This window comes from Pieris brassicae, chromosome 3, assembly GCF_905147105.1.
Source record: "Pieris brassicae chromosome 3, ilPieBrab1.1, whole genome shotgun sequence".
NCBI lineage: Eukaryota > Metazoa > Arthropoda > Insecta > Lepidoptera > Pieridae > Pieris > Pieris brassicae.
This window is the reverse complement of record NC_059667.1, coordinates 17,596,815-17,611,616: the sequence shown is the minus strand read 5'-3', so window position 1 is coordinate 17,611,616 and position 14,802 is coordinate 17,596,815. Positions and strand designations below refer to the sequence as shown.

At 32.4% G+C, this 14,802-nt stretch overlaps 1 protein-coding gene across 2 annotated transcripts; it reads left to right on the top strand.

Annotated features, from left to right (window-relative positions):
• The first annotated feature begins 1,764 nt into the window (after positions 1-1,764).
• Positions 1,765-12,042, top strand: LOC123706778 (TP53-binding protein 1-like). 2 transcript variants are annotated; one of them, XM_045656217.1, is made up of 12 exons: positions 1,765-2,041; positions 3,279-3,394; positions 3,816-3,852; positions 3,940-6,046; positions 6,152-6,305; positions 6,771-6,864; positions 7,849-8,013; positions 8,311-8,525; positions 9,289-9,443; positions 9,911-10,130; positions 10,650-10,847; positions 11,274-12,042. In XM_045656217.1, the coding sequence occupies exons 1-12, from the start codon at positions 2,017-2,019 to the stop codon at positions 11,406-11,408; spliced, it is 3,621 nt and encodes a 1,206-aa protein (XP_045512173.1). In that variant the 5' UTR covers positions 1,765-2,016; the 3' UTR covers positions 11,409-12,042. The 2 variants fall into 2 exon arrangements, with proteins under 2 accessions (XP_045512173.1, XP_045512172.1); XM_045656216.1 differs by lacking the exon at positions 1,765-2,041 and adding an exon at positions 2,472-2,545.
• The last annotated feature ends 2,760 nt before the right edge of the window (positions 12,043-14,802 follow it).

Genomic DNA, 14,802 nt, shown 5'->3' with positions numbered 1-14,802 from the left:
TGGGGATAAATGTAACTAATAAAATATTATTTATTACTTTTTATTGTTTCTTCAAATATTCGAAAGCACACAAAAAAGAGTAAAACTTTTTGAAATTAGATTGTGCTATTAATTTACTTAAAGTCATTGAAGATGGTAAGAAAAAATTTTTTGGCCATCATTCCTTTTTTTGTATCTCTTACTGATTGTTTTTTAAATAAATTATTGGAAAATCTTAGATACCTTCCAAATAAGTATTTAAAAAACCTAAAATATGACAAATAGATATAAACAGTGTTTTTGATATGATACAGCATAAGATTCTTTCCTAATGAAGATTCTTCAGTTTATTTCTCTAGCCAGATATGCAAAAATATATATAAAATACAAAACACATATTTTGTTTTAATAAAATGGTCTTGAAATATTGAGAATATTCAAATCTCATTTAGAGTCATAGTCATCCTTTCCACCCTGGGTCTTAGCCAAGATACCTTAACACTAGTGTAGTACTACTGTGAAGGCATCTTGCCTAAACTCCTAGTTGATTATTTCTATATTATTGTTAAAAATTAAAATAAATTTATGAATTAATATTATATACAGTTTTAAAAAAACTTTATTTATTATAACATGAAAGTTATAGGAAGTTGAATTATCCAATAACATATTTTCTGGTATAAGTATAATATTCCTTATTGGAGCTTTACTATAAACAAATAGGAAGAATTATGAATAAAAATATGGAGAATTTTTAATGATTATGATGATGAGATAAGTAATGATTATTATCAGACTTGTGTTATTATAAAATCGAATTGTCTTACAAATGAAATTGCCAATATAGTAATTTTTAGCATAAATATTGAGGTATTACAAGTCTCTTGAAGTTCTATGTAGTGGAGGTTTTATTTTTATCGTAGCAGAAGTTTCAATTTTTTTCATATTATGTAGATTATTATTATTAATTAAAGTATTAAAACAACTATATTTCCTTACCTGGTAATTAAACTGTTGTTACAGTAATGGAACTTAATTTCTTTTGCCAATGGTTAATCTTTCGATTAAAAATGCAAATGCAAACTTTGCCATACTTGGAAACAACAACTAGTAACCAAGACTTAAAATGATTAATATTATTTTTAGTATTAGGATAAGTATGTAAGACTATACCACCATGTTCATTAACCACGGTAAAAATGAAACATATATCACAAAAGAAAAGAACAAAGAAGAATAAAATCTAAAGCCAAGAAAAAGGTGTTAAAAATTACAAGAAATTTCTGAAACGATAAGAAAACACGGTAATTAAACGTTCGCCAAGTACGAGCAAAAGATGTCATAGTAAATAACGTCATCGGGATGACATTTAAAACCACACAGTACATTGTTAAAATTAATCATTTCTTATTTAACTTGATATACGTGCCATCTACTGCAAACGGTGCTTAATAACGCTAGTAAAACTACACAAGTAATTATAAAGTGTGAAATATTAATGTGAACACTTAATTTTGATTACCTACAAACGTCGTGAAGTGTTATTAGTTAGAAACTTTAATCTCATAACAATTAAAGTAATACAAAATTAATAAAAATGTCATTTTGATAACCTTATCTTATGGTTTTTTTTGGAGTTGTTTAAAACGTTAAATACATCCAGGCTTCTAAAAAATAATTGTATTTCTTCGTTCATAGTAGTTGCTAGTAGAAAAAACTTGGCTGTCAAATATTTTTGACACTGACTTCATTATTTTCTTGCAACACTTCCTCAATCAACAAGCGGCGGAACGTTTGCATTATTGCAATTTTTGAAATTAAAAATACCTTAATATAATTTCTAAATTTACTTTCTTAAATCCATGTAGAAATGGAAATCGACAGTATTTATCATTTTCTTTTCTAATACAATCCTAAATGTACTTTTTAGATATCTTGTGGTAGTGACAGATGCTATAGTGATAATACGCGCCAGTTCAGCATATTCCGTCGAATATACTTGGATTTACAGAGAAATCAATCAAAAAACTCAGTGCAATGGCCTTTTCCCCTAATAAAGAAGGTAATGACAACCAGATATCAAAGCTACGTGTTAATCTGTTACGGCTCGAAGAAAACATGATAAAATTGGGATGGTTAATGGTTTCACGTTTTCTTGTTCTATTTTAAATTTGTATTATATGAATTCTAATGATTTTTCAATGTATTCAGTTTATTATTTAACGTTATTCATCAATAAACATAAAAATCTATCAATAGATCTTATTAGACGATAGTTTAATGCCCCAGAAACTGAAAACATTAATGTCGTTCAAATTGGTTGTGTGTACAAAACTAATATATAATTATTTGTTATATTGTGTTTCATGAAAATATGTATACTGATTCTATTAATATCTGTTTCTGTACAAGTATGATGAAAATGAGAAATTATGATATGATAAGAGCTGGAAGGGATGAACAACAAATATGTTCAATAATCAATGTCACAGTTTATTTATTTTGAGGTTATGCAATGTAATGACAGGAGAGCAGGTTTTTGTTGCTAACTTCAATACATTTACAGGTTAATCAATAACTTGCTAAACCATCTCTCACCTCATTTTTATTGTAATGATAAAATTTATTTATATAAGAATTCAATAATTTGCAGCTATATTTTTTTTAATTTCTAGCTCTTTTTATGTTCTACCCATGTTAAGCATTTAAACATTTTCACTATCATTGTTGACAATCCATAAAATCTCATAGTAACAGTAATTATGAATACCAACCCAAGATATATTGACATTGACTACATTAATTGGTTACTTTAATTTATATAAGAATAGAAGACTTTTTATCTTGATATAGTTAATAGCTCTATACTTACCGATATTTACTCTAAAAACAAGTAATAACTTAATATATTCTTATAAAAAGTAGGATCAATTGTAATTTAAAAAAAAATTAATTCTTGACATTTCTTATGAAACTTGTCATGATCTTATATGCTTGTTAGTATTTCTATTTAAAACTCGTGTTTCTTTAACTAAAACACATGATTGATTTTGCTATTATTATATAGGTAACAAATGTAATTCTTTTTCTTAAGCTATAAGTTTTAAATTGAAATCGTGTAATATGAACAAAATTTATGGAAGGAACAAACTTGGTTTCTATAATATTATGTTTACCAATATAATAATGACAAAAGATCTTTTAGGACTGTATTGTTAATTTTTCGTTATTTACAATAGAAAGATTTCTTTGACGGTGGAGAAATTGATTCAACTATATTTCTAATGAGATATCATTAGTTCTAGATGGGCAAGTGAATCAAGTTACTGCAGAGGCTGACACATCATTAAGTCTGTTCCCCGAGAGCCCAGTGTATGAGCCGGATGATGTTGTAGTTATTAATGATAGTGTTGAGGTGTGTTTTTTAATAATATTCTTTAAAAGTACTCATTTTATATAAGACTGCATGAGATGGAGTAGCCCTATACTTAATTAGGGCCTAATTTAAAGCTGCCAAATAAATGAAGAATAACAAATATTTATTAATAAAACCAAAGTATACTTATATATACTAAACATGTAAAAAATTTAAACTGTTTGAAATGTAACATATATAATATGGAACAGGAAAGTTTGTGTTATAATTTATGTAAAAGTGCTCAAACTTATTTTCTATGATCATAGTTAATTTGTTAATGTAATCTTTGTTATCTATAAGATCTTGCTAAGAAAGTAATATAAGGCCTCTATTAACCACATGAAATGAATAAGTGATTGAGTTGCTCAAAAGAAAAAACATTGAAAAAAATCTAAATTTAGAAAATTTAATTTTTCAGATTAAGGACTCGACTGTTCTTGAATCCAATATACAAGGTTTGTAATTTCCTGAGTTAAAATCTTTATTTTGCAAATGCATACAAGGGTCACCTGTTTTTTTTTATTTTTTAAATAAATTTGCAGATCCTACAATTGCTCCACCAAAAAGAAAACACTCTGAGGAAAACACTGACAATAGTGCAAAAGTACTAAAATTAGATCCAGATGTTATAGCACCTGAAACTGTAAATAATGCATCCCCTTGGTGTGATACCCAATCCTTGGATAATGAAGTGATGGAAATAACTAGTGTTGTAAAAAGAAATTTGGATGATGAATTACCATCCACTTCACGAGTCCGTACTCCTGTTCGATCAAGCCCCAGAAAAATTACTAAAAGGTGTAACAGTGCTGAGGTTACCACTCCAAAAACTACCAAAACGCCAAAGTCACGTTCCGCAAGTGTTGATTTAATCGATAACCTTAAAATAACGAAAAAACAAACAGACTTTAAAAAAATGGAATTTACAAAAGCAAGTCCAAGACCCAGTGTTGAGTTTGTTAAGGAAATACCACCTCCAGGGATTCCAGAGACGACTCCCGAAGAAAACAACCCAGATGTAATGAATGATTCGCAAAACATGCGTCTGATTCTAACGCCGTCACCAGAAAATGTTGAAGATGAAAAACTTACGTTAAACGTTAATTATAACAGTGAACCAACGTCTGTTAAGTATAGAGATGAAGTCCTTGCTCCTGGCGGAATTAAAAAGTCAAAAAGTGAAGGCTACGATTGTTCAGACACTTTATCTAATTCAATTAGTAAGGAAAACAACAAAGGCAAAACAACTGACCAAGAAAGCACAGACAGCTTGAGTTCGATAGGGCTAGATAGTCCTGAACAGCATCCAGCAAAATCAAAATTGATTTCAAAACTATCTAACGGGAATTCCTCAACTCCAAGTGATAATGTTGCAATTAAAAATACATCTTGCGATAACATCACTCCTGATAGTTCTAAACTTAATGGAAACAAGGGAACACGCGGGAAAATCGAGTCCTTCCGAGCTAGCAATACGACGACACCGTCAACTATATCGCCTTTACAAAATGGCCATTCCTTACCCATTAGTACACCTCAAATACCAGTCTTTGATATCCATGTGTCGCATAATGAAGATTGCGAATTTTTGTCTTTGTATGTCGTCAGAACTGACAATGATATAGGAATGGACATGTGCAAAGAGTATCAACGGATATCGAAACGGTTCTCGATCGATCCTTACTTGGGCGATATTTCAACAAGTACCTCACCGTCTAGTGTAACTAGTGGGGGAGTAATCAACCTGCCGAATAGATCATCGTTCGTTTCAACTGTTAGTTCAACATCTGCATCAAGCAATCGAACCAGCGACGGTGCGTTTGTTGTTCCCCAACCACCCAGGAAGTTTGTCTCCAACCCATCCACATCAGTCAAAGGATATGATGGTTTGATGAAAAAACTTAAAGAAATCTTTTCCCATATTAGAGACGCAAGCGACGATAGCAATCGCTCAATGCATGATGATAAAATTTCCATAGGAATACAAACGTCAGATCCTTTAAGCAATGGGAGTGCTAGCCCTGAAGAAATAGGGAAATTGGATAAAGCAACGCCAAAGAGCTCATTAAAGAAATCGAGAGTGCGTGGTCGAAGACCAATCGTGGGGAAAGCTAAACGGGCGTTATTGCCCACACAGCACGAAGAAGCTGAATTTGCCGAAATAAATTCGCCAGAGCCACCAACCAATGGCGATGGAAAGATGTCGCCAAAATCACCGAGGGACTCGAAAGATGAGAAACCACTGGCTAGTCTGGTTGGAACACCTAAGTCTGTTACAAAACTGAAGAAGCAACGCAGACCTACCTCACCGAGACCGGCTACGCCTGTGGAAAAAGTTGTTGCAAAGCCGGAATACCCAGGGTTTGCCCCTGACACGGTTGTCCTAGCCAAATGGGTGGATAAACGCTACTACTCCGGGAAAGTTCTGGAAATAACGGAACCGAATAAGTATCTTATCAAATTTGACGACGGTCAGAGCAAAGTTCTTTTGGATGACTTTATAATATTTGGTGACATGAAGAAGTTGCCATTGCAAGGACAGTCGGTGTATGCGTTAGTTGATGAAGAGCAAAATTATGAGCCCGGATTGGTTCTCGATGTTGAAGAAAACAGCAGTGGGACTGTTACGTACAGATGTACTACAGATGGGTAAGCAATTTTTTTCATAACGCCATAAACATATGGATAGTTAATTATCTTCAAAACTCGCTCAATAAAAGACTTAAATCAATAGAAGAATTTGTTTTCTTACAGCGACACTATAGTGATCGTAACGGCCAGTGAGCTCTACCTAACTGAGGACCAAGCTAAGTCTCTGAAGGAGTCGGGTCGGCCCCGCTCTCCATTCAGCCCTTCTACTCCAAGACGACGGCACAACCGGGAATTGGACTTGGACAATATTATACAGGTATTTCAGTAAACACTAATCAGAAGACTGATTACTTAAGCCTTGAATACAATTATTGCATTTAATTTCCTATCGTGATAATTTAATGGCCAACAAAACCATTGCAAGGTGCCGTTCAAGTATTACGTAAGCATATTCACTGTAATTTATCTCTATGAAGGGGGGGGGCCCTTCATCCAAAATAATGCATATCGTTTTTAAGCATAGACAATGTGTGGGTAATATGTTTGAAAAAAGAGTAAATAATTACTGTTAACGTTATCACCAAATAAGAAAATCATAGATTCCCCCCCCCCCCCCCATGTAATACTTGAACGGCCCCTAATACAAAGGAAACGTATCCCCAAAATTGTTGTTTTCAATATGTCTGAGACACTTATAGTCTATGACACATATACCATTTTACATAACTGAGACCGTTGTGTAAAAAATTCTATAAAAAAAACAAAATAACTTTATATTCAGGGTCCTCGCAGCGCGCGCAGTCGTGACAAAGCCGCTAACTCCAGTGCAAGGAAACGCGTCGCATCGCCTAAGAGCCCTAAAGCATCTACTTCAGGTAAATAAAGTAAAATATAGTATTGTCTTTTGTTAACATAGCTTTTACACATTGAAAGAAAACACTTTTTTACCGTATTTTATGTATTATTAATATAAGAAAAAAATCCGACGTTTCGGTTCGATTATAAGTTTATAATAATACATAGCTTCAATCCGGTAAAGTGTTTTCTTTCAAAAAAAATTGTTTATTATGGAATATAAGATACAAGTATCACTTATTCCACATCATTAATACACATCCCTACTCATCGGCAAAGAAGCCAAAGGGTACACGGCCTACAGGCCGATAGAAAAAGCCGGCGTAAAAAATTCTCGGTACTCTTTTAAAATAGCAAATCATCATACAAAATCACTATGGGAATATTTATTTTAAAACAAATATCGCAAATTAATTACAAATTGCTTGTCTAGCACTAGTCCCTGGCCCTTTTATCAACTAGATAATCGTTAACTTTATAGTAAGCCGTTTTACAAAGCTTTTATTTAATACATTTATTAGAAGGCAGAGAGCAGTAAGTAGGTACTTTTGCTTTTTTAAATATTGTGGTCAGTGAGTATGACATCTTAGCTAATATGAGTGTAAATGTTGATAAAACGCCATCTATTGGTATGTGCAATATTATTATTTTTTTAAATCAATTGTGCTACAACCTTTTTTAGGTCTGGGCCTCAGATTCTGTATCTGTTTCATGATCATTTGTTAATCTAATAGGCAAGTAGGTGATCAGCCTTCTGTGCCTGACGCTTGCCGTAGACTTTTTGGGCCTAAGGCAAGCCGGTTTCCTCACGATGTTTTCCTTCACCGTTCGAGCTAATGTTAAATGCGCATTTGGAAAGAAAATCCATTGGTGTACAGCCGGGGATTGAATCTAAGACCTCAGGGATGAGAGTCGCACGCTAAAGCCACTGCCCAACTGCCCACTGGCCAACACTGCTCACTTAATAATTTATTTTTTGATAAATATAATATTAAAATTTTCAGGCGTGAAACCAAAAAGCGCGCCAGCCCCCGGTCGGAAGCGTCTCGCGAGTGAGAGCAGCGAGATGAGTGAAAGCAGCAACTCGGCGCCACCCGTGAGGTTGGAGGAAGTGGCTGGTGTTGAACCTGAAGTACAGAAAACGCCAAGAAAGATTGATGGAGTCAAAGGTTTGTCGTTTAGGGCATAGATGGCAGTATATATATCTTTATGATCCCATTCGATAGGTGGCGCTTATAATATTTTTTGGATACTATTGCATATATCGTATAAAGAATGGTTTTGAATATCACGATACAGGTACTGGTCGCTCATTTCATTTAAAGAAATAATAAAATTAATAGGAAATATATTTATATTGAATTATATAAACGAGAGACTCTTGAGCCACTTATATATAACAGATTTGAAACCTCTAGTAGTATCTCTACTATGAAATACGTTTTAATATTAACATTCAAAACTAGCTGGACCCTTACAACTGAAAGGTGCGGCAAAGCAAAATATAGGCAAGAAGAATTCCAAGTTAACCAAGTTTGAGAACGACGAAGACACTGTATCTATGCTAGGGCCTATACCCACTGCGGGGAGCACTATTTTTGCGGGACTCCACTTCTTACTCACTTGCACTGATCAACCTCGACCTGTAAGAGGGAAACTTTCTGAAAAAGACGCCGAAAGGGTAAGGAAAAATTTATTCTTAGCAAATTTTTGACATCCTTTAATACAGAAAATGATTTCGCCTTATAATGTATCATCTATGCTTAGTATTAGCGTACTTTACTGAGCTTCGATAAAGCTTCGTTAAATATTTGATAATAAAATGTTAAATGTCCCAATTATAACTGTCTGAAGGTATTACAAAATTTTCTTACCACATCAATTCTTAACTCAACAAACTTAGGCGTTAATATAAACTTTACGATTGTTATACGTCAATGCGTTTTCTATTTTTGACTTTGAAGCTAAATTTCTTTTGTTTTTCAAATTGTCCCACATCACTGCATAATAGTTATTTTTATACTAGGATGTCTTTATGATATTAATAATAATGATTTAACAACTTTGTTCACTACAAAACAGGACAAAAAAGTTTAGAAAAAGAAGACAAAGTAAAATAATTAGTAGTTTATTTTTAATCATATTTTTGTTGCGTATTTATTATTTAATTTTTCTTTTATTTTTTGTATTATATAGGGTAACCGCTTTTAGAAACTTTTTTAGTTACTGTATGATGGTAAGTTAACTGTATTTAAATTATTTACAATGGGTATTGATATCTGTGCAAAATATTTATGAATCTATGTGTCAATGCAGACTTAGGCAAAAAAATGTGTCTGTGGAATTTATAATATTGAAAGATACTGAATGTTTGATTTATTTAATGGGATAATCTAATCCATCTTAAAATAATAACCATTATTAATTTTATATGGATATTTCAGAACCAAGAAACGCGTCACTATTCATCAGAGGAAGATGGTGAGACGTCATCTTCTATGGTTGGTACTGACACTGAGGATTTAGTCTTCTGTAACCGGCCTTTCAATAAGGAGCGATTAAAAGAGCAGTTGGAAGCTGGCGGTGGAACTGTCTATAGGTATTAAGAAAATCCATAAAAACTAGAAATATCTTCTATAGAAAAACTACTCAAATTAATATAATTAATTGATTAAACAAATTCTAGACAAATAGAAAATTTTCCCATTTTTATAAAGCTTCTGAACAAATAAATTAAATAATTTTACTATGGGGCGAATAAAAAATATTACAATGCTCAAGATATTAGCACTTGTGATATAAATAAAAATGTCTTATTAAAGCAAAATATATACATACTACTCAAAAATTGTACATATTAAAGCAAATTATAGTATATTTATTTACTGTGTATCATTTCATGTATTCACAAAAAATACTTAATTTTTTTTCATATTAATTATCAAGATGACTGTGCAACACTCAGCATAAAAGGTAGTTTAGCACTGTTACTCAAATCCTCTGACGGACCTCTTTTCTCACAGACTAAAGCACGTTTTATTACACATTCAATTTTAAATTTTTCAGTGACTTCGAAGACGTGCCCAAAAACAAATATTCCGTGTGCAAACTTATCGCACCCCGGCCTTGTCTAACAATGAAGTACATACTTTGCCTCGCGGCGGACATTCGCGCTGTCTCCCACGGATGGGTGATAATGAGCTGCAGTTCTGGGCGTTTGTTGGACATAGATGCCTACGCCCTTCCGACAGGCCTTGCGCTAAACACGAACGCTTTTGTCAACTGGGTAAGTCAAATGTGACAAAAAAGGGTGACGATCTACCCATGATCAATACAAGAAATATAAATCTATCAGGCTAGCAATTTAAAGAATTCATAACAATTATTATTTTATTGCTAAAACAGGTTGTATAACAAACACATATCGCAGGCTCTTGATGTAGTGGGAGATCCCATTAACATGTATAGTGAAGTAATATTTTATTCGCGATTTGAAAGTTTGTTAACGACGTTGATTGAACGTCTAATTTCAGTATCAGTATTATTTAAAAAGAGCAATATTGTGTTGCTTTCACTAACGCTGTAAGAAAGATCCAGAAACTCTCGAAAACCAACTGTATTTTATTTGTGGCTAGATTATTTATTGTAACTGTTTGGTATTGTGTGTGTATTATTTTTATCCTGAATTACCGAAGACTACAGGCTCAAGGCCTAAATTACACGACAGCAACAACCCTCGTTAACAAGTTATGAAAAAAATGATTAATACTTGTTACTTAAAAGTCTATTCTCATGGATTTTCCAGATCCCACCATCTGGTAAACGGAACACAACATTCTTCAAGGACAAAGTGATCCTGATATGTGGGGAACAGGATACATTTGTCAAGTTCTGGGACCGCGTTTGTAGCCTTGTTGGGGCAACCACCCGAGTTGTTAATGAAGAAGACTTGAACATGTCCGGAGCATATGCTTTGGTCACCGACTGGGATTGCCCACATGAGGTATAAATAATATTGTTGTTTAAAATAAAAATCTGAATGAAATTTTTAACGGTCACTTGTACCACTATGAACTTCAAAAACATGTGTCTCTAAATTTAATTTTACTGTGTGTTCTTAAACCAAGGTTATAAAATGGAGTTCTTGGAAGTCCCACACTATTGTTTTTACATTCTTTATTTATTTTATTGTAGGAAAACACGTTTTCATTAATAAGTTGAAATACAATATTCTTTTACTATAATAGTAAAAAACCCAACAGTTTTCTCAAATTACTATTTTTCATAATTGAAAAATTAAAAAAAAACAAGAAAGGCAAGACAGAAAACTACAAGAAAGGTTTTGGGGAAATTAAATTAATGCTATACAGGGAAATATTAAACATGATCTCTATTATGCATCAGTATCATAATTATTTTTATGTTCCAGGTCCAAAACAAGGCAAATCAAGATAACATCCCCCTGGTTTCCACGACGTGGGTGAAGCAGTGCCTGATAGAAGGCAAAGTTCTGCCCCCAACCAGCCACGATCGGTTCTCATTCATGTATACTGAGCCCGAATGATCCTGGGACTTTAAAAAGGTGCTCATTATACGTGAATTTTGACACTTGTGAGTGCTAGTGATATTGACACAGTGACAGTGATGGTGACATCTAGTGGTTAAAGGTGCAAGCGAAGATAGTGACTTTGGTCTTTACATCTAATATGATGAAATGGTTTAGTTGACTATGTGTATGCAGAGTGGTATTTTTAACACCACCTGGAGGTGAAGTATGTATTATATCAAACTTTACTCCTTTACTAAAGGAACAAAATTACATTGAAATGCCAAAAAATAACTAACTTTATATAGACATAAATTAAAAGCATTTTTCAAGAGATTCCTTCAACAAAAGTAAATTTAAAATCAACTCATTTAAATGCAACATAACAAGTGAAAATAAATTAAAACATTGTAACATTTGTGTTAACAGTACTTCCTGTCCATATGGTGTTAAAGTTCCTCTTTGTTTTATTAATCTTATGGAATTGTGGGTAGTTCTAGAAGATATGCTTTGGTAGGTTAAGATTACTAAATTGAGTTTGACAGAAAATATTTTCCTCTGGAAAATATGATACACAGAAATAATTAAGGTTGCCCCTATCCCAAACTGGGTAATGGAACAAGTATAGATCTCTTATTTTTGAAATTACATTCCGCAGGTCTACTCTAATGTAAATATACCAAGAATATTCGAAATTCAAAAAAACTTAAAATTTAACAAAATTTGGTGTAAAATAATGTACATTGTCACTTGTAAACTTATTCAATTATGATATAAAAACTTAATGTAAGATGTTAAGATTGTATAAGTAGTGTGAAAAAATAATTATGGAGATGATAGTTTGATGTTTTAAAAACTATGATGCATACTCTAACTTAAGGGATTTTTTTTTCTGGGATTTACATCAGAGAAATATAAAAACTTTATATTGTATTGCACTTTGACTAGAAGGAATACAAAACGTCTATTCAATTCCAGAATTTTTAATTAAAATTAATAACCCAGTTCAATAAGGCCATAAAGGCCGTTCAATATTACTTTGAGTGAACATTTAGATACTTTCAACTATTTGTTTATACAAATAGCGCATAGGATATCTTTGGTTGGACGACCGTTTTCCATACTTGAGATGTTGGTGTGTCTCCATTTATAGTTCCAAATTTGGGCATGGCCATGGTCTCATTACCAGAATTTGCTATTAAAATCCTTGTGTTGCGCAAACGTTTTTATATTATTGTCAGGAATGTCATTATTGTCATGTGACATTAATCCGATTGTCGATATAGGGTCACGGCTACACCTAAAGTGTCTAGGCATTCAAAGTTAATGCGGAAAATGGTGATTTTTGCTTTGTCAATACACCTGCTTTAGGAGTCATATATATTTCACACTTATTGTTTTTCTCAATAAGTTACCTAAGGGTGTTAATACAAAAACGAACTCCTCATGCATGGACACATATTTCAATATTTATAATCTAATTGATTGGCCCTCAAAACCGTAGTAATTTATATTACTCCATTAAATTAACCAACTTAAGAACTGGTCTCATACAAGTTCTGTTTTATAGAATGTATCGCTTTCAATTAATTCAAATATGAGGTTAAGTAAAAATGACAGAAATACCATTGATTATTTTTTATTGCATTTATTATTATTACTTTTATGTGAAATCAAGTTTTATTGTGTGCTTTTTAATTAGGCTTATTATTGGTACAATTTAACTTGTATTAATTAGGTACATGAGGCGCCTCAAGTGTACATTGACTATCTTGTAAAGATATTTGTAAGACATTTTGTGATTTATTTAGTATTGTTTTTTTCTCTAATTTATTGTATTTGCCGTCATGAAAAACTTTTACATGTCGAATTAAACTCTAAAAATACTTTTTTCTAATACAGTGTAAACTCTATATAGCGACGCTGAATATACTATTATTTATTTAATAATATGGACTCATATAAATATTACATATTAATAATCTTTCGATAGTCTAGAAAATGGCAAACAAAAGAACATACTCGCCACGAATCTTATCAATTTCGTCTTGAAAAGTTCCTATAAACGTTACGGGCTTAATATGTTGAAATTACATTGTCGTTATTTAGAATGGGTGTGATGTAATTTTTTTTATGTAATAAACGAGCCTGCAAGACGCCCAAAAAGGGCAGTCATCGCAGCCCATAGATACCCATTTATAGTGGGTGCGTTGCCGGCCTTTGAGGGAGGAGTACACTCGAATTTTTAATTAATATAGAATTTTATAGATTGCAAGCAAACGAAAATCTAGCAATTTCGACGTTTTAGGGAGTTCCTTAAAGTGACGTCACATGAAGTTTACACTGTATATCCGATTCATGTCTAATTTTGTTTAAATATTTTTGTACTGACTTCAACAAAATATCGTTTAAACGAATTGAAGGTTTTCATGGCGGAGTAAGTAATTTGTGTATTCAAAATTTGTTCTCAAAAGATTAAATCTTGAAATGATCTGACTGTAAATATCTATAGTACGTATATAAAATAAAGAATCTTGTTTATAAGAATATTTTTGTCAAAAATCTTTGAAGTTCACGTTGAACCATAGACCCACTTTAAGAGGTTGTTGAATAAAATTTTCAGATTCCTTTGACATCTTATTGTTGAGACTTTCTAACCTATTGAAATGGGGTATGTATTGGAAGGAATTTTCAAGACGTTGCCGCCTGCTTTTAGCGTGCTCAGACGTAATTAGATGTGACAAATGTTCATAACAAACAGGGTTCTTAACTAAGCTTCATCAATCGCTTAAATAGCGCGTATGAAAAACTTACGTCGGTCACGTGACCATTTTCATACAATTGCATGAGTGGGTCAACTCTATCGCAAGGTATACTCTAAGGCCCCAAGTATACTGTCATAAATGATTTTTTTCTTATATTAATTAATGTGCTTTTTATAACGTAGAAATAAATGTAGTAGTCCGGTGTATGTTGCAAGTGTTGCAATTTTTGTTGCATTTCATACTTTGTTAAGTATACTCATTGAGGGAATTCAGTGTAATGTCTAAACTATTAATAAATTATAAGAAATACGAATTTTTTTATTCCTCCCTTTGCTTAAAACAACTTAGTTGTTTTAAGGACTTTGTTAGTTAACTTGTTTGAGATTGCATCATAAGTAAATAAAAAAATATGGCTCACGTAATATACTAATTAACACATTTACAAAATCTATGAACTGTGATTCTTCTTCTCTTTCATCCACAATTTTCGTAACTTCGTAATTAAATAATCAAGATAATATGAGACAACTTTTAAATTTTTTCGTTTAGTTTTTGAAGGGAATAATATATGATAAAGCTCCCTCTAGGAAGAAGTTTTATACTGCTATTGTTCGCTGAAATGCGATGCGTGTTAATAATAATATTAA